At 39.7% G+C, this 26,411-nt stretch overlaps 2 protein-coding genes across 5 annotated transcripts in view; one reads left to right on the top strand and one right to left on the bottom strand.

The window, feature by feature from the left end:
- The window catches only part of LOC306656960 (10 kDa heat shock protein, mitochondrial), a 37,877-nt gene extending 28,232 nt beyond the window's left edge, over positions 1 to 9,645 (bottom strand). The window contains exons 1-4 of one of the 2 annotated variants that reach the window (XM_079132600.1): positions 9,460 to 9,606; positions 8,693 to 8,857; positions 7,539 to 7,628; positions 7,284 to 7,456 (exon numbers count right to left, since the gene is read on the bottom strand). In XM_079132600.1, coding sequence (XP_078988726.1) covers positions 7,406 to 7,456; positions 7,539 to 7,628; positions 8,693 to 8,857; positions 9,460 to 9,462 — 309 coding nt within the window. In that variant the 5' untranslated portion in view covers positions 9,463 to 9,606 and the 3' untranslated portion in view covers positions 7,284 to 7,405. Of the gene's footprint in view, positions 1 to 7,283; positions 7,457 to 7,538; positions 7,629 to 8,692; positions 8,858 to 9,459 lie in introns of those variants that run through there. The other variant, XM_079132601.1, reaches the window with a different exon arrangement.
- Positions 9,646 to 9,746: 101 nt separating this feature from the next.
- On the top strand, positions 9,747 to 20,034 carry HSPD1 (heat shock protein family D (Hsp60) member 1). Of its 3 annotated transcripts, none has more exons than XM_079132591.1 (12): positions 9,747 to 9,887; positions 11,030 to 11,205; positions 12,657 to 12,909; positions 13,373 to 13,455; positions 14,578 to 14,673; positions 15,241 to 15,334; positions 15,593 to 15,761; positions 17,370 to 17,469; positions 17,944 to 18,189; positions 18,731 to 18,905; positions 19,142 to 19,320; positions 19,409 to 20,034. In XM_079132591.1, the coding sequence occupies exons 2-12, from the start codon at positions 11,032 to 11,034 to the stop codon at positions 19,559 to 19,561; spliced, it is 1,722 nt and encodes a 573-aa protein (XP_078988717.1). In that variant the 5' UTR covers positions 9,747 to 9,887; positions 11,030 to 11,031; the 3' UTR covers positions 19,562 to 20,034. The 3 variants fall into 3 exon arrangements, with proteins under 3 accessions (XP_078988717.1, XP_078988716.1, XP_078988718.1); XM_079132590.1 differs by lacking the exon at positions 9,747 to 9,887 and adding an exon at positions 9,977 to 10,107; XM_079132592.1 differs by lacking the exon at positions 9,747 to 9,887 and adding an exon at positions 10,184 to 10,780.
- Positions 20,035 to 26,411: the final 6,377 nt, after the last annotated feature.

Here is a 26,411-nt window from a genome sequence, read left to right as displayed (position 1 = left end):
TGAGATTAAACCCAGGGCCTCATGCAAGCACTGAGCTATGTCTTAAGCACCCATCTGCCTTTTTTTTTTTTTTTTTTTTTTTTGAGACAGTGTCTGGTTAAGTTTGAGGGCCCTCAAACTTGAGATCTTCCTTCCTCAGCCTCCTGAATAGCTGGAATTACAGTGTGTGCCATCAAACCAGGCAGACTGTTAACTCTTAAAAGAGTTATGATTTAATTCTGTCTGCCTACCACTAGTTCCTAGATGTTAAAAGATTTGCCAGGCATCATGGTACATGTCTGTAATCCCTGAGACTCCAGAGTCTGAGGCAGGAGGATTGCAAGTTCAGGACCAACCTCAGCAATTTAGTGAGGCCCTGAGCAACTGAGCAAGGTCCTGTCTCAAAAAATAAAGAGCTGGGGATGTGATTCAGTGGTTAAGCGCCCCTGGGTTAAATCGCAAGTACTCCCCCCACACACAAAAAAATTAGTCATTCAATAAATCTTTATTAAGGATTGGGGATGGTAGAGCACTTGCCCAGCATGCAAAGGACCTGAGTTCAATCCCCAGTATTGCAAAAAAGAAAATAAGGGTCCACTACGTGGTAGGCATTGAGGTACAAGTATGAAAAGGCAAATCTTTCACCATGTTATTTAGAGTCTAGCACTGGAAATATGCAGATAGGTTCCTTTTTTTTTTGTTATGAAGGATTTTATTATATAAACAGCTCTTGAAAATCAATAAGAAAGATCTGCAGTTCTTAACACTAAGTGCAGGAGAGTCTAGGGCAAATGGCATTCAAATATTACTTCTCTCTCAGAGATGAGAGGAAGGATCTGTGAGAAGGTAGAGTTCTAGATAGGTCTCTTGGTCTATAGACAACTCCACTTCGCTCAAAGGATAAAATTTTCCAGATTGTGTGGTAATTTTCCTGAGTGTAAATGGCAGTTACCTGTAGTCGAAGGGAATCATTTTAATGTTCTTTTACTTCCAGATTTGCTAAATAGTTTCAGCACATCTTGTTTAAAAGAAGAAAGTTAAAAATGGATGAGTAAAATGATCCTCAGGGCTGGGGATATAGCTCAGTTGGTAGAGTGTTTGCCTTGCAAGCACAAGGCCCTGGGTTCAATCCCCAGTACCGCCAAAAAAAAAAAAAAAAAAAGTTAAACTCAGGAAAAAATGCTCATCCCATTCTCTTTGAAAGTCCAATAAATTTGCATGATGATGTCAACCCTGACCTAAAATGGATAAGTAAAATGTTAAACTCAGGAAAAAAATGCTCACCCCATTCTCTTTGAAAGCCCAATAAATTTGCATGATGAAGTCAACCCTGACCTTGTTCTTTAGGGCTGATATGTTTCTACTTCACAACCTTCACATTTTCATTCCTCTGTTAGCCTGCAGATTATGATCTCCAAACAAGAAAATATTGGGGGTGAAAGGGAAAAGAAAATTTTAAAATGAGCTTAGTCATAGGCCAGGGACATATCTGTGCTTCAGTGCTTACCTAAGCATGTACAAGGCCCTGGATTTGATCCCAAGCACCACCAGTAAAAAGTGCTTAATCAGTAATCACAGATGTAGTGAAGGGTTACTAGAATATTTCGGGTCAAGGAGGTTACTTGAATATTTCAGTAAAAGGCAATGTAAACCAATGGACATAGCTCTGGGCTGGGATTCAGACAATCTAGATTCACTTGCCTATTGACTATAAGACTTCAAACGAGGTTATCAATTAAAAATTTCTTAATATATAATGAGATTTTACAGTTCTTTTCCTCTACTGCACAGACCATGTGTAATGTAGAAAGCTTCTCTCCCCACCCTTTCCATTGCAGCCATTTCCCTGCCTCCAAACTACTGTCAGTCTGTGAACATCCTAGCTAGCTATTGGTTCATCAGTCAGCTTGCAAGTATCCTTCTCTGATACTGGTCCCCTGTTAGCCTGGTGGAATTCAATTGCTTTACTGTAGCCACCCCACCATCTTTCTCTCCTCCTCACTTTCTCTATCCTCCTCGCTTTCACACTTTCTTGCATGCGCCCTTTCTTGTTCCCTCTCATTTTCTCTCTTACCCTGCAGGGAGACACTCTGTTTGCTTAATAAACTCCCTTATGTGATTTCCCGTGTCCGGCATGGTTTTCGTGGGTTTCCTTACACCATGAAAGCAAAATTAAAATTAAAAAGTTTTAGAAGTCTCTTGAAGAAAATATTTTATAAATCTAAAATATCATTATCTCCAAAATATCTAGTATGAAATTCATTTGGGGAAGTGTGTGTGCATTTATGTGTGAGAGATACTGGGGATTAAACCCAGGAGTGCTATGCCTCTAAGTTTTTTAAAAAAATTTATTTTAAGACAGGGTCTCACTAAATTTCCTAGGTTGCCCATGAACTTGCAGTTCTCCTGCCTCAACCTCTGGAGTAGCTGCCATTATAGGAATGTGCCCCCCACACCTGGTGACTTTGGGTAATTTTTAAATCAAAGTACACTCCTGTCTTATTTAACAGAAACACATTCTGAGAAATGCATCATTAGGCAATTTTGTCATTGACTGAACATCGTAGTATACTTGCATGAACTAAAATGGCTATGAGGTCACTAAACAATATAATTTTATAGGACCACTGTTTTGTATGCAGTTGTGTTTCATTGTGAGGCACAGAACTATAAAAAAGTGAACAAGTAACATATGCAAGGTACAGGGTAAGACGGTGAGAAACATGAATGTTTAAGATGCTGTAACTTTCCTGCAAGACATTAAAGGCAATATGTAGATTACTATACTACAAGGGAGAATGCCTTCAGTGTGTAACAGCTCCTGTTGGTTGCCTAGTCATTACCTCTTCCATTTTTGCAGTCTCTTTGCAAACAGACTTGGATCTTGCTCCAGGTCTATTTGTTCCTGTGACCAAGGAAAGGTAAATCTCATCTCTAAGTGAGGGATAAATCCCTATTAGCTTAAACCAATGATTAGTTATGGGGTAGGCATCTGACTCCATTTAATCCTAAAGAGATGTTAAAGATGTCTGATGGAGCACTTGGGAAAAGGTTTTCTTCTTTTCAAAATGAAGAGATGCCAAGAGAGGATGGTTCCTTTTTTCTGCTACTGGGCATTGCCAAGTCTGGGACTGTAGCAGGAACCCTGCTTGAAGGAAGACAGACCAAGCATAGTAGACAGTGAACAATACATGAAGTAGCTGAAATAGGCTTTAAAGTATGGTAGCATTTACATGAGATACAGGAAATTTCATTGCAGGCTGAGTAAGTTGAAGCAACAGAAAAGCATAGTAATATATGTTCACTGTTGAACAAAATAGTGTCATTTATGATTTTATGCATCTTCAACAAATTAGTTGAACATTATCACAGTTAAATTTGGGGGGATTTGGAGTTTAGTTAACTGCAAATGAGATACTGAACTCTCAAGACTTCTCTCTTAGCAACATTCCAGATATTTAATCAAATTGGTGGTTACAGATGTTGGACTCCAGTGATTGTCGTCTTCTGGTATTTACACACTTCTGTGATTTTTTTTTTTTTTTTTGCGGTGCTGGGGATTGAACCCAGGGCTTTGTGCTGGCGAGGCAAGCACTCTACCTACTGCGCTCTGTGATTCTTTCACATCAAATAGGGCTGATCTGAAAAGTCAATAGGATATTGTGGAAATGATGTGACTTTTGGTGTTACGAGACAGTGGACTTCTCCCTTGGTCTCTTGCCCTATGATCATGGCTGCCAAGTGTGAAGACAGTCAAGCAGACTTATCAGGGGTCCATATAGTGAGAAATTGAGGGCTTCTGCCAAAAACATCAACTTGCTGGCACGAATGCATTTTCAAACTATCCTTTAGCCCAAGTGAAGCCTTCAGGTAATGGCAGCCTCATAAGACCCCCAAACTGTGACCATCCTAAGTTGCTCCCAATATCTGACTTATACATACAGTGTGAAATGTTTATTGCTGTTTAAAGCCATTAAGACTGGGTAAATTTTCATGCAATAGGTAATGTAATAGTTTAGCTTTCAGGAGGTTGTATGTAATCAGAAAACGTCACAGTATTATCCTTTGAACAGGTCACCTATGTTGCTCATTAAGCAGCTTTTCCAGTTTCTTGATATGAAAAACATGCTATAATTTGTTTACTGTGTGCTTCTTCTAATGTCCTTGAATTCCCACTGCCTAGAACAATTCTTTGCGTGATTAAATAATGACTTTTAAATACCATTAACATACTGGTCTTTTTGAAGTGACACACAAGCCAGACAATGCCCATTGATGTTTTTCCAAGTTATTATCTTAAGGTTAAATGAGATGAAATTTTGCATGACTTGGATACTAGGGATTAAACCTGGAGGCACTTTACCACTGAGCTACATCCCCAACCTCTTATTTTCATACAGGTTCTTACTAAGTTGCATAGAGTCTCAATCAATTGCTGGGGCTAATCTTGAACTTGTGATCCTCCTGAGCCCCTGGGATTACAGATGTGCACCACCACAAAAAGGCTTCAATTTTACATGTTTGTAGAAGTAGGTTTAATGTGTAAGAGCAAAGCAGTTTGATCCCTTCCCTGTATCTTTTAATAGGAAAATCTCCAGATACAGCCAAGATCAAAATATAAAAAAACAACAAAACACTCAAGATGGGCCTGGTGGCACACACCTATAATCCCAGCAGCTCAGGAGGCTGAGGCAGGAGGATTTCAAGTTTGAGGCCAACCTAGGCAAATTAGTGAGACCAGCTCAAAATAAAAAAATTAAAGGGCTGGAGATATAGTTCAGTAGTAGAGTGCTCCTGAGTTCACTCCACATTAACAACAAAAGAAAAAAAGAAAAACTTGAAAAACAACCTCAAGAAACAATGAAAAGAAACTTTAGGTAGTAGACTCTTCAGAATTTGAAGTAATACCCAGAAGCCAAAAAGGCTATTAATTCAAATATATCAAAATGACTTCCTGTACATCCAAAGCAGAAAAAGTCAAAATGATAAACTAGAGGAAAAACACTTATTACAAAGAGGCCTTGAGCCTCTCTCCCCCTTGGCTGACTCTAGAGTGTTACTTTCACCTTCACTAAAGCTGTGCTTTGCCTGTTTTAAAACAAGACAGCACAGCCTATCACAAAGAATCTAGGACACTTGCTCAAGGCCATGGCTTTCCCATTTCTACAATACCACTTTCCAACTACCCAATAAATGAGTTTTGAGGTTCAAGTTTTCAAACCCTGATTCATCCTTTACTTAAAATGTCAAAGCCCCATCCAAACCTACTAAATCAGGAGATCATTTTTGTAACATTTAAGTAGTTCTATTGTGATGCTTGCCTAGCAGAACTGCTGAATAAATGAGATAATATTGATTAAAATAGGGAAAAGAACTTTGCCTTAAGAAATTTAAGGAATTGGGAATATGGAACTGCATGTTCAGACCAGTGTGTTGTTTTTCAACTTTTGCTCAAAAGGAAAATAATAATGAAGGTAAACAAGTAAACCGGTGAAGGTTTAAAACCTGGGCTTACAAAGTTATGACATGTAAACTATCATATAGCCTGAGGCACAGTATGAAATTGATGATCCATTTGAATATTGAAAGGAATTTTTTTTTTCATTGGTACTGGAATTGAACCCAGGGGTGCCTAACCACTGAGCCACATTCCCAGCCCTTTATACATACATAAATATATAGTTTTTTCTTGTTTTTGATAGGGTCTTGCCAAGTTCTGAGTCTGGATTTAAATTTCAATCCTCCTGCCTTTGCGTCCTGAGCTGCTGAGATTACTACATAAGCCACCACGCCCAAAAAGCCTATTTCTAAATTTGACAAAAATAAAAACCTTAGTAGCCAGGTGCATTGGACACCTGTAATCTCAGTGACTTGGGAGGTGAGACCTGAGGATAGCAAGTCAGAGGACCAGCCTGGGAAACTTCGCAAGATCTTAAAATAAAAAGGGCTGGGGATGTAGGTCAGTGATAAAGCACCCCTCGGTTCAATCCTCCAGTACCAAGTACAAAAGACAAATTAAGCCTTAGTATACCAAAGACAACACATACATATACACATATTAATTAGCACATACTACTTTAATAACTAAAACTTGAACATACTGCTGGGTGCAGTGGCAAATGCCTGTAATTCCAGCAGTCTGGGAGGTTGAGGTAGGAGGATCAAAGCCACCTTCAGCAACTCAGTGACTGCAATGTGGCTCAGTGTTTAAGTGCCTTTGGGTTTAATCTCTGGTACCAAAAATAAAATTTAGTACTAAAACTATAAGGATAGAAATAGCTGGTAGCTAAGTTGTTTAGCTGTTAATTCTAGGATGGGTTTGAATAATAGATCTATTATTATAATCTATTATCTATATCTATAATCTATAATCTAAGGGGTAAAAGCTATTTACCCCTTCAGTGAAAATGTTTCCTTCTGTTATATTCAACAAATGGTATACTACATACATAAGTACCAAACTACCTGCTCCCCATACCAGTGTTGATCACCAGAATTAATTCAAATGTGTTCCAAGTCCTCAGAAATAGCTGAGGTAGCATAAGCCAAAGGATCAAATTTTAAATACCATCTTGAAGTCTAAATCCTGGCTTTGCTACTTCCCACTGCATGTCCTCTGTTATTACTTAACTCTTGTGCTTCAGCTTCCTCATCTGCAAGGTGAAAACTGAGCCTAGCTCATCAGGGTATTTAAAGATTACATCAATATATGCAAAGCACCTCAAAATGTAATGGAAGTGTTAGCTATTTACCGTCGAAAAGTTCCTACCTTGCTTTTGCCAAACAAATGATGTAGGAGTGTTGTTTTGAAAACTGGAAATATTCAGGAAATAAAATTTTTCTCAGTAAAAAACTTAAAAGAACCCCCAAACATGAGGCTTGGGTGGTAGAGAGGCACTGGGTTCGATTCTCAGCACCACACATAAATAAATAAAATAAAGGTCCATTGACAACTACAAAAAATAAAAATAAAAAAACTCCCAAACACTAGATTCAACAACTGAAGACTGTACTTCACTACAAGTTTGTTATACTTGAACCAGAATTTTTTTAAGTATAAATCCATAGTTTTGTATCATATGAAACAGCTATGTAGTAAAGTTAAATTCAAATTAAACATGAAAATTCATCCACCTAGAAAAACCTCCTTTCTCAGAATTCTCTACAGACTCCTTGAAAAAAGCTTAAACTGGAGAACTCTAAAACCACCTTAAGTTAATAAATAAAGAGTAACCATTCATTTACATTATTTATTTGGAAATGTTCACACAAGTACAGGGAAACTAAATTTTCAAGACAGTGGATGTTATTAGATTATCATCAGTTTATTATAAAAGAGACATGGAAATTATTTACATGATGAAAGATTTCAGAACTTCAGTGGAATAGGTAGCTTCACACGATGCCACTTCAATAATGATTTGTTTCAGTCTACATACTTTCCAAGAATGTCACCATCTCTAAATAAGAAATAATCCTGCAAATAGAGAAACTATTAGTTAAGACAGGTAAAAGCAAATACTTAACAACTTCTTTTTAGAACTATTAAGTTTGCATACCTTGTCATCTAGAACTACTTTGGTGCCTCCATACTCTGGGAGAAGAACTTTATCCCCAACTTTCACACTAACCGGCTGAATCTCTCCACCCTTAAGATAAAAAAGATGTTCATCAGCAACTAGTTCACTTAAGTTAACTTTTTAAATCACTATTAAATCACAATTAATGAAAGGCATTCACTCAAATCCAGTATGTTAAAAGGTAACTGGTGGCAACTTTATACTAGAATTGTGGCTTTTCCCAACAAAAACTTTGTTGCTTTAAAATTGTAATTTGCAATAAGGAATACACTTCAACTAAAACCTGACTTCAGGGTAAAAGCCCAAGGAGAGTTTTATTGGAAAAGTGAACTTTAACTAACCAAACTGAACTTTATAATTGTTAAATATTAACATAACCTATGGACTATGTGAAATAAAGGAGTTTTTTACTTTTTCGCAGTATTGGGCACAGAACCCTGTAAAGCAGTTTTTACCATACAAAGTGATCATGTTTTTCGTCTTCCAACAAAAGTTTAAAACTAGTCTTGTACACTTAGCACATACTTATTTGGTAATTTCCTTTCCACCAAAGTACACACATCTGGGTAAAAGGAATAAAGCAGAGTTGCCACTTCAGAAAGCCATCCTATTCCTAACTTCAGGACAGTTCCTTATAGAACTCTGAGGAGACTGGAACAATGTGGTTACCATATCTGAGTCCAAAATACATAAAAGCATTTGCTGCGAATCTTGTCCAACACTTTTAAAGGGCCGAGGTCTACACAGTTAACTGGAGAAAATCTATGAGGATAGAGTCAACCTGCTCCTTTCACAGGTCTGCCAATCAAGGTCCCAATGACTGGAGTAATTTCAGTGTTAGAAGTTAATTTTTTCTTAATTCTTAAAAAACCCAGTGATTTATTTTGAGGCATAACCTTTTGTCTAGTCAAAAACTGGAAGGGTCAGAACTAACGTATCAAATAGCTATTTCATCACATAAAACAAGCAAATGATTATTTTACAATCGCTTTCATTGAAGTTAGAGGTGAACTAAGAAATTACCTAGAAAACAATGAGATTCTTAAAAAGCTACTTTTAATAACCCGGAATTTAGTATTTCTTTTTCTCCCACTTCACTCAAAAGTATTAGTTCCACATTGTAGCCCATTTACCTTTCCTTTAGAGCCTGATCCCACAGCTACTACTGTTGCTTGCAATACTTTTCCTTGAGATTTTTCTGGAAGCATAATGCCTCCTTTGGTTACAGTTTCGGCTGCACTTCTTTCGACCAATACCCGGTCAAACAGTGGAAGAAACTTTCTAAATGCTTGTCCGGCCTGTAAAAAAAATACGTTAAAAAGAGTTTAAACAAAACAGTTACGTAAATTATATTCAACAGGCCATGCCACTGTTTAACAGGCTGTGGCAAATAAAATTAACACCAAAATTTAGGTTATTCTCAGAAGGTGAAGTTGAATGTTCCACTTTATAATTCCCATTCCCTGTGTTCCTGTAGGGTCCTTGTGGCTTTTCGCCGTCAGCAACCAGATCATTTTTAAAGGTAACCTTAGTTTATTCCAAGGTCAAATATTTTCCGTCCTCAGGTTTTTCTGGACATTTTCAGTAAACGATGAAGGTCAATCTTTTTGCTTGAGGCCATGCTCTTTCTCCAAGACACCCACCAAGGCACTGCAGAAGCAGCCACGCACGCGCCCAGGTTCCCGCCCCCTGCCCACCACGCCTGCGGCACGCGTACGTCCAAAAACCCCGTGGTGGAGGAAGGGGTCGCGTGGGTCTCGCTCCTCCGGGGTACAGGTGGGCACCGGTCACCAAGTTGTTCGCCACACCAACTGCCAGGCCCAAAAGAGGGCCGATGGGGGCTTCCAGTTAGACCCAGATCGACCAAGATCCGGCGGCTTCAGGGCCAGGCAGGACTCACCATGACTCTCGCCGCCTCAGCTAGGACTCCGCTCTCGCGCCGCCGCCGCAAAGAGACCCGCAGTCCGGCCCTCAGAACACGTGAAAAGGCCGCCCCACGCGCAGGCGCGCTCGACCCTGCCCGGCCCCCGCCCCCGGGAGAGAGGGCGGCCGCGCCAGCGCGCGCCGTGATTCGTCCCGAGGACTGTGCGCAGGCCACTGACGCGAGGGTTGGGAGGCGGAAGAAAAGAAGAGCTCTTTCTAGGCTTTTCTAGGCAGCCAGCCGAGGTGAAAGAACCATCCCTGCGTCCCCTCCCGGAAATGACGAGATTTGACCTTTGACTCTCAGAGAGCGCGGCGCTTTCCGGAAAGTTCTGGAACCAAGAGCGGCCCGGGAACCAGCCTAAGTGGGCCCGAGAGGACTGAGCTTGCTGGCCTGACCCTCCGCAGGTAGGAGGGGCGGGGCTCGCGCGCGGGGTATGCAGATGGCCGGGCCCGGCCGACGGGAAGGGGGCGGGTGCCGCCCGCACACGCGGTGCCGCAGGGCGGGGGGGCTGGGGGGGCGGAGGGAGGGGACACGGGCTCATTGCCGTGTGCGCCCTGCACTCTGTCCCTCACTCGCCGCAGACGGCCTGCCTTGCCGCGTGCACTCGCTGCCGACGCCCCGCAGGTACGCGGCGGCCCCCCGCCGCCTGGTCCTGGGGCTGACGACCCCGGAGCAGGCCTTTCTCCAACGCAGACCTGCCTGAGTGGGCTGGCGGGCTAGAGCCCCGACTTCTCCGCGGCGCTGTGGGCCCAGCCCCCAGAGCCAGGCCTCGTGGGGCCATGCGGGTTCCTGTCACGTGCGGACGGTTCGCGGGCTCGGTCCAGGCGCGGGATGGAGGACGGACTTGCCTGCCGGATAGAATCTGGGGGAAGCAGCTAGTTGGGCCCTCCGGTGCAACCCGCTCCTGGCCGACTGCAGGGCTCCGGGAGGGTGGCGGCTTCGGTGAAGGAACTGGTTTTTGTCCCCTCTGGCAGCAGAGATACTGTACCTCCACTTTTGACCTTGCTGGGGGCGGCCTGAAGGGAAGACACGTGGGGTTGTGGAGTGGGCCGGGCGGGTGTCCTCAGCATCGCGGCCTTGATATCTTTTCTGATACAGTAACCGCGAGCGGATACATGGAGACTTTTTTTTTTTTTTTTTTTTTTTGCGGAGCGGCCTTTTGCACCGCCAGAAATACTGGAATTTGTAACCTGCCTCTCTAGCGCTCCTGTCTTGGTTTCATAGGGCATTTTTGGAGTGGTTCTTCTTTCAAGGCCATTTTTATTGGTGAAATATTAACTCGTTTGGAGCGACTGGGGTAGGTGTATATGGGTAAGGACTTGGATGTGCTTTGTGCTAGGGCTGTAGGTCAGGCCTGGGGGCATCCCTTCTGAGCCAGGGTTAATAGTTGTAAAGCAGCGCTGCGTTCCAAGGCCCAGGCATAGCGGTGGAATCAGAGGTCAGCCAGGCTCACATCGAACTTTGCGTATTCTGTTACCCAGGTGGACATGTCTGTACTGGGACACACGGATAGTGCTATTATTGATCATCATCTTTTCTCCTCCAGAAATGCTTCGATTACCCACAGTCCTTCGCCAGATGAGACCAGTGTCTAGGGCACTGGCTCCTCATCTCACTCGGGCTTATGCCAAAGATGTAAAATTCGGTGCGGATGCCCGAGCCTTAATGCTTCAAGGTGTAGACCTTTTAGCCGATGCTGTAGCTGTTACAATGGGGCCAAAGGTATCAGTATTCTTTATTTTAATTACAGTATTATTAGGGAATAACGTTTTGTTGATACAGATATCACACTGAACTAGGGAACAATACTTAAAGAATATGAAGTTATTGAAGTTTCTGGGGACGGTGTTTTTTTGTTTAGTCTGTTTAGACCCAGTAGTCTTAAAACTTAAACTGCTTCAGCCAGATTGACCGTTTATTTTGTATAATGTGTGATGTAATCAGGGAAGTAACTTATAACTCAAGGTGGATTCTTAAAACTGTAAGGTACAATTAATCTTGATTGCCTGCTTGAATTAAGTTTTGGATCTTTTCCCAGTAGTTAGTGTTAAGTATAGAGAAAAGAGCATAACTTATAATATCTCAGGAGTGCGTATGTATGTGCATGTGTTTATTGTAGTAAAATATACATAACAAAATTTACCTGTTTTTACCTTGTTGAGGATTGAAATCCAGAGCTTTCTGAATGCTGGGTAATTGCTTTACCTCTGAGTTACATCCCCATCCATTTTTATTTTATTTTGAAGCAGGTTCTCTAAGATGCCCAGGCTGGCCTCCAATTTGCCTGATTCTCCTGCTGCAGCCTCCTGAGTAGTTGGGATTATAGGCCTACGCTACCCTAGCTAAAATTTTGTCTTTTTTTTTTTTTTTTTTAAGTGAACACTTGAGGGGCAATGAGCATATTTTCATTTGCAACCATCCCTGCCATCCAGTTTCACAACTTTTTAAAAATCTGCTTTTGGAAAACTATTACCCATTAAACAATAGCTTCTCATTTTTCCTCCCCAGAGGGGAAGATTTTATGCCATCTCTCCTTCCAAAGCATATATAAAATTCTAAATCATTGAATACTGAGTGACAATATTTTAAGAAAGCCTTTGAAGGGGGTATGCAGCCAAGTGATGCTTCTTTTCAAATTGAAGCTATTCAAATAATGGTTATCTGCTCAGTTATAAAATATTGTGTTTCACATTCAAGAATTGAAAGTAGCAGCTTGGTTGAGATCCCCAAACTGCCATTCCTGTATGTGCTGTGTTTAGTGAACTTTCTTTTCTTGCTGGTTATTTTAGTGAATTTAAAGCAAACAGGCACTAGCCAGAACTTAAGTATGACATTTTTAAAATGTTCTGGAATTTCGTATTTGTACTGTTCTTGTTCATTTTATAAGATGGTATCTTTTAGTCCCTAGGATTTTCATCTCCCATAATACCGCTTTCAAAGTTAATGCTCTTGGCAGAGAAGTGAAGAGGTCATTTGTAGACCAAGAATGTTGATGAACTTGCCCTTGAGATTCATGTTGTGGGACTGATAAGAATGACACAACTTGTATTTAAACAATCTCCGATTTTAAATAGTTAACTTATTTTTAAAAGCTGTTTTTTTTTTTTTATTTTTTAATTTAAATAATCCCTTTAAGAGTAGTCTTTCACATTTTTCTCCTTTTACAATTATAGGGAAGAACGGTAATTATTGAACAGAGTTGGGGAAGTCCCAAAGTAACAAAAGATGGTGTGACTGTTGCAAAGTCAATTGATTTAAAGGATAAATATAAAAATATTGGAGCTAAACTTGTTCAAGATGTTGCCAATAACACAAATGAAGAGGCCGGGGATGGTACCACCACTGCTACTGTACTGGCACGCTCTATTGCAAAGGAAGGCTTCGAGAAGATTAGCAAAGGTGCTAATCCTGTGGAAATCAGAAGAGGTAGGAATGTCTTATTGTCACTACTACTAAAAGTTCTATTATTGAAGTATGATATTCTCTGATTGGGTTCTTTTGTGTCATTTAGAGTTGTTGGGTGAACCTGTTGAAAACAGGCCGAATGCTTGAATTAGGAAGACTTGAAATTGACCTTTCCTTGGTCCAGTTTTCAAAATAATTTTGGTGTTGTGGGACTTCATTTACTAAGTAAATCTTAAGTTACTGTTTCATTGCATATTATCTAACTCCATTGATTAGGAAGAGCACTGGCACAAAAGCTGTATATAGACTTAAGAAATTAAAATATTTGTCATGGCCGAGGTATATAGTTCAGTGGTAGAATGCTTGCTTGCCTGGCATGCCTGCAACCCTTGGGTTCAGTCTATAGCACCATTAGTCATCTCAGAATATCTACTGCACATGGAAGTAATGAAACCAAGCATCAAAATATATGTTCTTGAACTAGGTGTGATGTTAGCCGTTGATGCTGTAATTGAGGAACTTAAGAAGCAGTCTAAACCTGTGACAACTCCTGAAGAAATTGCCCAGGTAAGGATATCATAATATGTTATGCAACCAGAGAAACAAGTTGTACCCTGTTTGTTTACAATGAATCAAAATAAATAAATTTTAAAAATATATATATTATGATAAAGGTTTGTTTGTTTTTAATAGTATGTATGGGTTAGTTTTTTTGGTTTTTTCAGTACTGAGGATTGAATCCCAGGGGTGCTTTACCACTGAGCTATACCCCAGTCCTTTTTATTTTATATTATGAAGCAGGGTCTTGGTAAGTTGCCCATGCTGGCCCAGAAGTTACCTCTTTCTTCAGCCTCCCAAGTTACTGGGATTGCCTGCATATACCACCATGCCCAGCAGTCCTAAAACATTTGAGATTCTATGACCATAATTTGGATTTTTTTTTTCTTTTCTTTTTGTGCTTGGGATAAAATCCAGGGCCTATGCACATACATGGTAGGCAAGACCACCAATCTCATCCCTAGCCCCATAATTTGGATCTTAATGGGTTATTAGTTCTGTGTGGCTATAAAATGGATTCATATACATGTGAAGATGTTCTTAGCTCTTGTCAGAAGTGCTTTTACTTGCATAGCCACAGATCCTATCTAGGAATTTGCACATGCTAGGCAAAGCACTTTATTGCAGAACTAAACTCCTCCTACCCCTTATGTCAGTTTGTGAGATCACCTTGTTTGCCAAAGAAAAATAACGAGATGGGTTTTTGTCTAAGATAATGTATTTATTCCATCTTCAAAGTAATGAATTTTAAAAAACATTGAACTAGAGAACCAATATTTAATTAAAACTATTATACCACCAGGTACACACCTGTAATCCCAGCTACTGGGGAGACTGAGGCAGGAGGATCCCAAGTTGCTTACTAGCCTGAGCAACAAGACCCTGTGTCAAAATTTTTTTTAAAAAGTTTTAAAGGCCTGGGGTGTTGCTCATTGATGAAGTGCTTATCTAGTATGTGTGAGGTCCCGGGTTCAATATCTAGTACGAAAAGAGGGGGAAAAACTATTATATCATAAATAATCTTCTCTTCTGGGTAGAAGTATCAGTTTGGAAGTTGCTAGGAAATGAGAAGGGAGTTGATTAAGGATAATAGCATTACCATTTAATTTTGATGGGTAACAATTATTTCAGGTTGCTACGATATCTGCAAATGGAGACAAAGAAATTGGCAACATCATTTCTGACGCAATGAAAAAGGTTGGAAGGAAGGGTGTGATCACAGTAAAGGTAAGTGTGTTTGGTTTTTTGTTTATTTTAAGACAGGATCTTGCTTTGTAGCCCAGATTGGCCCTGAATTCCTGGGCTCAAGCCATCCTTCTGTTTCCTAAGTAGCTGAACTAACTATAGGCGTGTGCCACTGCATTGGCTTGGCAACTTCATATTTTAATGATAGCTTGAATGAGGTATCTGATAATTGAAACTTCAGTTTTCCAAGTAGAAAAGGTCAATCCATGGGTTTTGGCTAGAATATTTTGTTTTATTCCTTTAATGTGTACTCTTCGCATCTCTACAGACTTTATACTTACTGGGTTCTGGGTGAATTGATAGTTTTGGTTTCCTGCAATGAATCTGTCCTAACTTAGGTGATACTGTTTTATCCAGCTGTTAGAATTATTCAAATATGCAGTTTTGAGAATTGTTGGAGAATTGGAATTGAGTCCTCTAGGAATTTGCATACTCCTTTCTAAATGACTTATGACCAGTGGGGTGTATTTTTATTAATTAGGTCTATAATTCCAAGTTTTGTGTTTTATCAGTTAAATACCTATACCTAATTCTTTGACTGTTTAATAGGATGGAAAAACACTCAATGATGAATTAGAAATTATCGAAGGCATGAAGTTTGATCGAGGTTATATTTCTCCCTACTTCATTAATACATCAAAAGGTAAGAATAAATCAGTAACAAAAAATTTTAAAATACACTTCATTAGTGTATTTCACACTATAGGCATTACTTAGTTGGTGGCATACCTCTAAAAAACAGATTTGTAATGTTCTAAAAATTATAGTAAATGGAGGAAAACATGAACTCATTCACCACTTTTTTTTAAATGACAGTGAAACTTTGGTTTAACTTTTCATTAAATAAGTTGCAGTCATATTCTCAGTAAACTTTGATTTGAAATGTACATTATTTTTGCAGGTCAGAAATGTGAATTCCAGGATGCTTATGTTCTATTGAGTGAAAAGAAAATATCTAGCGTCCAGTCCATCGTACCTGCTCTTGAAATTGCCAATGCTCACCGGAAACCCTTGGTCATAATTGCTGAAGATGTTGATGGAGAAGCTCTAAGTACACTTGTTTTGAACAGGTAATAGACAGTGTATTTGATGGTTTATATTTGCAGGGGAAATAATTACTTTATATTGCTGTTTGAGATCTTTATTGTGTGTCTCCACATTTGATTCACTTGTGTTTTGTTTTTTGGTACTGGAAGTTGAATGCAGGGGTGTGGAGTTACTGAGCCACATCCCCAGCCTTCTTTTTAAAAAATAGGTCTTGCTAAGTTGCTTAGGGTCTCATTAGGTTGCTAAGGCTGACTTTGAACTTTTCCATCCTCCTGCCTCAGCCTCCTCTATCTCTAGGATTATAGGCATGTGCTATCACATCTGGCTTGATTTACCTTTTAGTGCCTAGAGTAATAAAAAAGTTTCCTTGATCAAAAAATAATTTTTAGAATGTAATTTTGGGTTAAACAGGTAAGTAAATAACTCATTCTTTAAAAATTGAAGATCTAAGTGAATTTGGTAATTAGACACTTATTTTGTTAAACCTTTAATAAATTGTTTGAAAAAAGAAATTACCACTCAAGTGAGTTCTCTTCATTAGTATGCATTTAAATGTTGGAATTTTAAGATAAGTAGTGTTCATGCTACAAACAGAATCCCAGGCATTATTAAGATGCATATTCTTTATCTTAGAGGTATACCTAGATTGAGACATGTCAAATGCTAAACTTTCTAATTTTGTTATAGTGAAAATGTACAAATTCATAGGTGTGGTTCAGAGATGACATACGTTGACTTGACCCAAAAGTTCTAAGTGAGCTTGCTTAATGTGGAGGTTTTCTTAGCTTAGGTTTCCAGTGTGTGGGAAGTGGGTGCCAAGAAAAGCCTTGTAGATGGTGAAATTTGAAGCCTACCTACATTGATGTTTGGGGGTTTTTGTTTGTTTTTTGCCATGCTGAGGATCAACCCAAGGCAAAGCTACATTCACAGCCCCTAAAGCCAACAGATTTGGTTGTACAGACTGATAGCTGTAAAGTTGATATCTGATGCACTTGGCATATCATCATAGCTTACTCTTAAGATTTCTCTCTGCTTCAATACAATAGACCAGCTCTGACTCAAAATCTGAACATTGCTTCTATTCTACAATCTGCTTTCAGGTGGACATTTCTTTCATTCTATATTCCAAGTATTCATTAACCTGATAAAATTTCAGGTGAACTTAATACTGCCAGTCAGCTTCTTATATAACATTTAGTTTAAAGGAATGCATTTAGAACATTGCTTTTTCATACTTGATAACTTGTTTCTAATACTAAGTGGGAACCCATAGAGTAAACTGTTCATCAAATTTAATATTTATTACTACTATTTGTACCAGTCGTAAAATAGTTATCAGTATACCTTTCAACCTAACATGATGTGATTTTGGTTCTTGGGTCTAGTTGTTGAATTGGAATGTGAGGCTGACAGTTTATTAAAAAAAAAAAAAAGGAAGTCACATAGGAACATGAATATGAGTTAGAAAATAGTCCTCTATCTCGTATCTTTTCTAGTCTTAATTGTAGTTAGGAAAGAAGAAAGAAAACCAGTGGCAGCAGTCCTAAGTAATCTTAATAGTACCACAATTTAAGGGGAACTATGCTGGGCATTTTTATTCTATTACATCTTATCATTAATGTTCTTAACAGGCTAAAAGTTGGTCTTCAGGTTGTTGCAGTTAAAGCTCCAGGTTTTGGTGACAACAGAAAAAACCAACTTAAAGATATGGCTATTGCTACTGGGGGCGCAGTAAGTTAAATAAATGTGATATTCATTTACTGAATGTTATTTATGCTTCCAGGTCTGAAATATATGAGAAAACATCATCTGTCTGTTTCTATTGGATATTTGGAAAGTGGGAGTTAGATTAGGTCCCTTTCTTTAACTTGCCATGAGTCTGATATAAGAATGGGCTTATTGACTATATATCTGTTCTTGGTTGTGAAAGAATATGATAGAAAGGATATAGAACTTAAGGACTTTAGACTTGTTTTTAAATAATACTAATTGAGTTATGATGATCAAGAAGCTGGAAATGTAATGAAAGTACTATATTCAAGTCTCCTTCTGGACTAGCAGTGCTTTGAAATCTCATTTCAAAAAACATATACAGTATTTCAAGATGTTTCTCTTGTCAAAGTACTGGCATTATATGTTAATAAATTTGGTACAAAGGAAGACACAGTAACCTATGAGGATTCACTTTGCAATGTTTTTTCATAGGTGTTTGGTGAGGAGGGTTTGACCCTAAATATTGAAGATGTTCAGCCTCACGACTTAGGAAAAGTTGGAGAGGTCATTGTCACCAAAGATGATGCCATGCTTTTGAAAGGAAAAGGTGATAAAGCTCAAATTGAAAAGCGTATTCAAGAAATCACAGAACAATTAGAAACCACAACTAGTGAATATGAAAAGGAAAAACTAAATGAACGACTGGCAAAACTTTCAGATGGAGTAGCTGTGCTGAAGGTAAGATCCATTGTAGTGGGGTAGTATCTTGGGTTCTGAGCCTTCTTTTTTTAAATTAAATATGTATGAACTTATTCATGAAAAATTTTATTGTGTTATTTCTTGCCCAAAACATTTTGTGGGGGTGCTTGAAATTGAACCCAAGGCCTTGCATGGTAGGCAAGCATTAAGCTTCATCTCCAGCCTCTCTCTTTTTTTTTTTTTTTTTTTTTTTTTATTTTGTATTGGGATTGGACCCACAGATGCTTAACCACTGGGCCATTTCCCCAGTCCTCTTTTTATATACATATACATATACATATATATATTTTTTTTTTTTTTTAGTTTAGGGATAGTGTCTCACTGAGTTGCTTAGGGCCTTGCTAAGTTGCTTCGAACTCACAATCTTACTGCCTCAGCCCCCTGAGCCACTGGAAATACAGGCATGTGCCACTGTACTCAGATTCAATTTTTCATCTTTTATTTTTTTTAATTACTTTTTTGGTGGTCTGCATCTTGAATGGGAGAGGCCCATACTACTTGAAATTCTTTTAATGTTCAGGTTGGTGGGACAAGTGATGTCGAAGTGAATGAAAAGAAAGACAGAGTTACAGATGCCCTCAATGCTACAAGAGCTGCTGTTGAAGAAGGCATTGTTCTGGGTGGGGGTTGTGCTCTGCTTCGGTGCATTCCAGCCTTGGACTCACTAACTCCAGCTAATGAAGATCAAAAAATTGGTAAATAAAACTTTCAAATGAATTTACTTGAGACCTGATTTTAGTTTCCTGAATAACTGAAGTAGAATAATATAGTGGCAGTGCCAGAGGGAGCTGATAAATTATCACCTTATGGGGGGATGATGTTACCTATGGCAGGATTGAATTTTCCTATATCAGTATCGTCACACATCAGAATTGTATTATAATTACTACCAAAAGGAAGTAAATTTGCTAAAAATTTGTTTATTTTATAGGCATAGAAATCATTAAAAGAACTCTCAAAATTCCTGCAATGACCATTGCTAAGAATGCAGGTGTTGAAGGATCTCTGATAGTTGAGAAAATTCTGCAGAGTTCCTCAGAAGTTGGTTATGATGCTATGCTTGGAGATTTTGTGAATATGGTGGAAAAAGGAATCATTGACCCAACAAAGGTAAATAGTTGCATATTTAAGATTTCATTAAGTAAGTCATACTTAGTTTTCTACGGGAAAAATTAACATTTCATTATATTTTTTATAGGTTGTAAGAACTGCTCTACTGGATGCTGCTGGAGTTGCTTCTCTGTTAACTACAGCAGAAGTTGTAGTTACAGAAATTCCTAAAGAAGAAAAGGATCCTGGAATGGGTGCAATGGGTGGAATGGGAGGTGGTATGGGAGGTGGCATGTTCTAACTCTAAGAATAGTGCTTTACCATTATTAATGAACTGTGACAGGAAGCTCAAGGCAGGGTTCCTCACCAATAACTTCAGAGAAGTCAGTGAAGAAAATGACTGAAGAAAAGGCTGGTTGATGTTTAAGAAAATCACTATAACCATCAGTTACTGGTTTCAGTTGACAATACATAATGGTTTACTGCTGTCATTGTCCATGCCTATAGATAATTTATTTTGTATTTTTGAATAAAAAGACATTTGTACATTCCTGATACTGGGTGCAAGAGCCATGTACCAGTGTACTGCTTTCAACTTAAATCACTGAGGCATTTCTACTACTGTTCTGCCAAAACCAGGATTTTAGTGCTTGCCATCATCAGATGAGAAGTTAAGAAGCAGCCTTTCTGGAGAATAAGAATAATTGTGTACAAAGTAGAAGAAATATCCAATTATGTGCAACCTTTGTGTAATAAAAATTTGTTTAAAGTTAATATTTGTGTTAGCCTTTATATAATCTACAAGGTAGGAGGAATGAAGGCAAGTTGGGGCAGAGGGGCAGAGCTTGCAGGTATAAAATACTGCATCTATAGAATTTTCAAGTTGCTTTTTTGGGGGGTGGGGTACTAAGGATTGAACCCAGAGGTGCTTAACCACTGAGTCATATCCCCAGCCCTTTTTTATATTTTATTTAGAGACAGGGTCTTGCTGAGTTGCTTAGGGCCTTGCTAAGTTGCTGAGGCTGATTTTGAACTCATGATCCTCCTGCCTCAGCCTCGTGAGCCGGTGGGATTACAGGTATGTGCCACCAGCCTGGCACGTTAATCTTTTCTTCACACTGAATTGCATTATTACATTGGTAATTGAAGAAGTTTTAAAAGAAGGCATAAATCCTATAGCGGAAATGTTGGGTGTATTGAGACCTGGTCATAAAGGGTAACCTATTTTTGTGGGAACTATGGTAACTTGCCTGGTGCCAACAAATGAACAAAGCCAAGTCCTATGTCAGTGGCAATAAGGAGTGTGCCATTCCAACACACAGTAGAAATGGGAATCTGATCTGATAGTGTATTGTCTAGGCCTTTTGTGTGTAGTGCTGGGGATAAAACCCAGGGATTTGGATATGCTAAGCAAGCACCATTAAGCCATGTCCCAATGCACTTTGTTATTTTTTGGTAACGTGAAAGTTCTGGCTCAGTGTACTAGATATCTATCTTGAAACTACAGAATGTACCTACTCTGTGGGAAGGGATTTTACTTAGCTTGGTACTGGGTTGCTGCTATAAGCTAGGCATTGAGGCAGATGTTCTTGCTGTCTTTGGCAATGCAGGGGATCAAATCCAGGGCCTAGTGCATGTTAGGCAAATGCTTTGCCACTAAGCTGTATGCCTAGTGCTGCTGTCCTTATCTTTTTTTTTTTTTTTTTAAAGGGTTATTTGTTTTTATTCAGCTAATGTGAAAGCATCATTTGAGTGCAAACCAGTCTTGTGAGGTGGGCGGGGGCTCTTGGATGAGATCTTTGGGAACAGATTTTTGCTGGAGAGGTCTGACAGCTCAGTGGGCCGCCTAGGACAGCTCTCTTCCTTAAATGATGTGGGACCTCCCAGTGCACAGAAATCTTGGGCATCAACCTCTAGCATTAGACATGACAGAGCTGGGAGAGGCTGGGGAGTATCAGGGGCTCCCCTGGGGCCAGCTGGGGAGGAGGGTGGTAGCCTTCAGCCAGGACTGGGCTCGTAACTGTGAAGGCAGGAGCCAAAAGCTATAACCTACTCTATGCATCAGAAGAGCCTTTTGGAAGATCTTTTCCTTATAGAAAAATCAGGAAAGGAGCCACAAGTAAAGCCAGAAAGCCTAGTTTAAGGAAACTTTCAAAGGAAGACAGGGATTCTTGGACAGTTCGAGTTTTGGTAGCCTTGAGTGTTTGGTCCCACTGTCAGGATGGTGTTTCTGGCTCCCTCCCATTTTCCTGGGCCTGTGAGGCAGAACTGGTATGAGGAGCAGGGACCGAAGAAGATGGCCAAAGCCAGGCGTGGATCCGTCAGGAGCAGAGAGAAGAGATTGGGCTTTGCATTGATACTGGTCAGAAGTTTGTCTACGTATGCAATATAATCTGATTGTAAAGCCTTGCAATAGCACAAACCAAACCCGCTGGGTTTGTTTTGTTTCCTTTCCTCAACTTCCTTTACCCTGATGCTGGGCAGGGGCAATGTGTTCAGACCTTTCAGAACTTGGACAGCCCATCGAACTTGTACCTCTCCTGTGGGTATCATGGAGCCAAAGGGCTTGATGAGGCCAATAACAGCCAGGGTTGGCTTTTGCAGATGCGCCGGGAAGACATACTTGTACAGGGACACCTGGCCAGCTTCCACTTTCACGAAAGATTCCTGCTGTCCTTATCTTGAACATAACTTGGGTAGAAGTAGAGGGAGGTTAAACAGTCCATCACAGATAAGAAGTCTAAGTCAATTGAAATCCTCCACCTATAATACTTTTGCTTTGGTAATTTGGTGAACAGTTTTGAGATGAAGTGACCTGTTAACAAAAGGTTTTTAGGAAAGGAATAAACACCAGAACATAAGGATTTCCAGTGAGCTCAAGGAGGCTGAAGTAAAAACTGTCAGTCCTATTTCTAACCCAAGGGCTATTAAGTGGTAAGAGTTTACCTTTGAACTTAACCAAAGAACAAGCTGGCAACTGCCCAGGACCTAGGCAATTGATGCAAGAAAACCCAAAAAAGTTGCAGCCAGATTTGGAATTTTTTTTTTTTTTCTTAGCCTTCAGTGAAAACACCCATGTTTACACTTAATGATGGAATCAAGAGTAGACCCATAGACCTAAACTCTTGTCTTAATCCTTTCCATTCTACCTCTTCCAAAATACATAAATGAAAAAGTCAATAAACCCATTCTTAGGCCAGGCTCATCCCAAATTAAAAGATGAAAGAGACTTTAATCCAACTTCCACCTCCCAAATATCCAACAGAAAAAAGAGTACCAGTGAAAAGCATATGTTCTACCTATAAAGTGATATCAAAAGTTTTGGGTAGGTTCTAGAAAGGAGCAGGAATATCAAAATGGTTACATAACACACAGTATTTAGTTGAGATTAAAGTCAGTTACTGGGGCTGGGGAGATAGTCGGTAGAGTGCTTGCCTTGTAAGCACAAGGTCCTGGGTTCGATCCCCAGCACCCCCCCAAAAAAAAATAAATAAATAAAGTCAGTTACTGTGGATCAGAAAATAGGTACTTGGATCCCTTAAGGAAACCTGCTGCAAGATAGTTCATGGAAATTCCCGGGTAACCACACAAAAAATGTCAGGGCACCAATGAGTATTGACTTAAAAAGAATTGCAGGGTGGAATGGCCTTACTATGAAAACAAGCAGGATTTAATTGCCTTTCTGTTAAGAATCTATTTGAACAAAGAAGGGGCTTTTCAAATAAAAATGTCCAGAATTAGGTAGAGAGGGAAGTAAACAGTGATCCCCAACTATGGAAATAAACCTGGATAAACAAAGGAATAACCAAAGGAAAAGGAATGCCCCTGTAGAGTCAGATCCTGCTAATTCAGGGAAATTGTTGAGGAAATGAACACTTCTACTTTAACTGAGATAGCCCCTACTAGGCTCAGATTTCAGAGAATCAAAAAAACTACAGTTTGGGGACTTAGGACTTAAAGTATCTTCCTGGTTCTCACAAACAGCAGCTAATCCAGCATAATCATTTTCAAATTGGGTTAAATGTTGGGAACTGTCAATGTCAGGAGTTAAGTAGCCAATTGTGGTGGTGCACGCCTGTACCCAGGGACTCAGTAGGACTGCAAATTCTAGGCCAGCCTCAGTAATTTAGCGAGACCCTGTCTCAAAAAATAAAAAGGGCTGGGGATGTAGCTCAGTGGCAAAGTGTCCCTGAGTTCAAACCCAGTACCTAAAAAAAAAAAAAAAAAAAAAAAAATTAAATTAAAAAAATTAAAAAAAAAAAAAAAAAAAAAAAAGAATGCACACCTGTAATTCCAGAGACTTGGGAGGATGAAGCAGAAGGATTGCAATGTTAAGAAGGCATATCCAGTAATTTAAGACCTTGTCTCAAAATAGAGGACTGGAGATGCTCAGTGCTTTCCTAGTACACAGAGGCCCTGAGTCTGGTCCCCAGCACTCTCCTCCCTAAAATGGAAACAGGGTTCCCTGGCTACCATAGTTTATGACAGGAAAAAATCAAATGGATCTAAAACACAGTTACTACTTGAGAGCATGTATACTTTCAATAACATTCAGAGAAGTCAATGCATTGGTGCACAACTGTCATCCCAGTTACCCTGGAGGCTGAAGCAGGAGGATCACAAATTCAAGATCAGCCTCAGCAACTAAGACCCTGACAAAAAATAAAAAGGACTAGGGATGTAGCTCAGTGATAGTGTGTCTCTGGGTTCAATTTGCAGTACTTAAAAAAATAGGAAAAATAAAACAAAAAAATGGGGGTGAGCCACAGCGGTTTTAAAGATAAAGGAATCAGGGGCTGGGGAGATAGCTCAGGAGTGCTTGCCTTGTAAGCACAAGGCCCTGGGTTCAATCCCCAGCACCCCCCACCAAAAAAAAAAGATAAAGGAATCATCCCAGGGGGGTCCCATCAGCAAAGTTAGGACATGAGAGTATCAAAAACAATTGTGGATACTTGAAATCAAGTGTTCATAATGACACTAAAAGCAGGAAAATGAATATAAAGAATTCTAATATAAATGGTAAACATCTTAGTGCCTTTTTGATGTTAAGGAATATCAGACACATACTTCTGCTATAAATGATTATATTCCTGTTCCTATACATATAAACAGGAAGGAGTAAAATAAAAGTGGTGACAGCCAGTGATCCTTTCATTTGAAGAATGGAAGGTCCTTTCTTCAAACAGAACCTGAATAAAAGTAGGAACTGAGCAGCACTGGTGGTTTCATATGCTCATCAGGTAGAAGGGGAGTCCAGGAATCAACTAGCATTGGCCATGGATAATCAACTGAAAAAAGGGTCAACAGTGGGTTCCAAGATGATAGATTATCTTAATTCCCAGAGAATTAGACATCTGAGATGGATTCATGAATTTGAGACTGACATAAACACTTTACCACTGAGCCTAATCCTTTTTTGTTTGTTTGTTTTAAGTTCTCCTTAAGTTGTTAAGGGCCTTGCCAAGTTGCAGAGGCTGGCCTCGAACTTGCAATCTTCTTGCCTCAGTCTCCCAAGCCACTCAAAATTATAGGCATGCACCACCACACTCAGCTATAAGTTTTTATTTATAGTGACAAAGAGCTGAGTGCAGTAGCATATGCTTATAATCCCAGTGATTTGGGAAGCTGAGGAAGGAGGATTGCAAGTTCAAAGCCTGTCTCAGCAACAGCGACATGCTAGCAATTCAGTGAGACCCTGTCTCTAAATACAAACTAGGGCTAGGGATGTGGCTTAGTAGTCAGATGCTCCTGAGTTCAATCCCTGGTACAAAAAAAAAAAAAACTCCATAAAAGGATTTCCTTTACCATCAAGGTAGTAAATCAAAATAAAAGGCCAAATGATTCAGGAAATAAGAGGCCCCAAACTACAGAGAGATGAAGGAAGTCCTATGACAATTGCAGTAAAGAACTAGGATTATAGCTGAACAACATCCCTGGAGGACACCGGGTTCAGACTGGAGCAGGAAGATAAAGGGATGGCTACAAATAATTGTGTACCTAACTAAAAGTGACTTGAACACTGTTACCTCCCATAATCAGAAGTGTAAAATTGGCAACTATAAGGATGGTGTGTTAGAGAGTTTTGAGATGGCCTCTGAAATAATCTGACTCCTCCCCAAAGTGAAAAGATGGAAGATATAGCTGCAAACCTCCTGTCCTCAAACAATTAGTTAAAAACAAAACACTAAGGAAGAGAACCTCTAAGGTTCCGTCTATAGAGGGAAGAATCTTACCAAGCTATCCCACTGCTATCAGTCTTCTTAGATATCATTGACCAGATAAAAGTTTAGAAAGTTGGTGTTTTCTCCTAACGTATTTCTTTCATAAATATGGAAAGCAGAGATGCCAAATTTTAAGTCTACAGGTCCTGGTCTCAAGACTGTTGGACCAGATCAAACATGAGAGGACAGTGGAGCCAGTAGTGAGGGCGTTTTACCATTTCTACTACTTCTTGTGATATTGGTCAAGTTACTTAACCTCTCCATATATTTTTCTTTGTACTGTATATAAAATGGGGATAAAATATACCTACTTAGAGTTACTGTGCCTAACACATAGTACTATATAAGTACGCGAAACCAAAAAAAGTTTTTGGTATTGGGAATTAAACCTATGGGCACTCTGCCACTGAGCCAGATCCCCAGCCCCTTTAAAATTTTGAGATAGAGGCTCACTAATTTGCCTGGGCTGGCACTGAACTTACAATCCTCCTGCCTCAGCCTCCCAAGCAGCTGGAATTACAGGTGAGCACCACCATCAACAGCACCAAAAAAACTATAAATGCCTAAAAACTTGAGCACTGAAAATCTATGTGGATAGCCCCATGAAATCCCAGAGATCTACCCATCCCAGTCTTATCAACTCTTTTCTTGTAGAAAGGGGAGGAGAAATAAAGGGAGGGATCACAAATTACCCTTGATTAGAGGCTGAGCACAGATTTCCAGAGAATACAATCAACTCTGTAAACATAAACTTGGACTTAGGAACCTAGCATCTAGAGAGATCCAAGATGGCAGACTAGAGGGAGGCTGCTCTCCTTGTTGCTCCATAACTCCGGTTTCAAGCAGAGGATATGTGTTTCTCGGTGAGGCAGTCTTTGCTGCTTATCAAACCCCTGCTGTTTACTCCATTTGTCCACTGTGATTGCCTGC

The sequence above is a fragment of the Sciurus vulgaris genome, assembly GCF_902686455.1.
Source record: "Sciurus vulgaris genome assembly, chromosome: 3".
Lineage (NCBI taxonomy): Eukaryota > Metazoa > Chordata > Mammalia > Rodentia > Sciuridae > Sciurus > Sciurus vulgaris.
Note: the sequence above shows the minus strand (reverse complement) of the source record. Positions and strands in the feature narration are given on the sequence as shown.

What these genes read in the sequence shown, in the direction of transcription:
- HSPD1 (XM_079132591.1), top strand. Translation starts at nt 11,032, where the DNA reads ATGCTTCGATTACCCACAGTCCTTCGCCAGATGAGACCAGTGTCTAGG. An exon ending in CTTCATTAATACATCAAAAG is followed by an intron (nt 15,335 to 15,592) that starts GTAAGAATAAAT and finishes TTATTTTTGCAG; the next exon opens with GTCAGAAATGTGAATTCCAG. An exon ending in CTATTGCTACTGGGGGCGCA is followed by an intron (nt 17,470 to 17,943) that starts GTAAGTTAAATA and finishes GTTTTTTCATAG; the next exon opens with GTGTTTGGTGAGGAGGGTTT.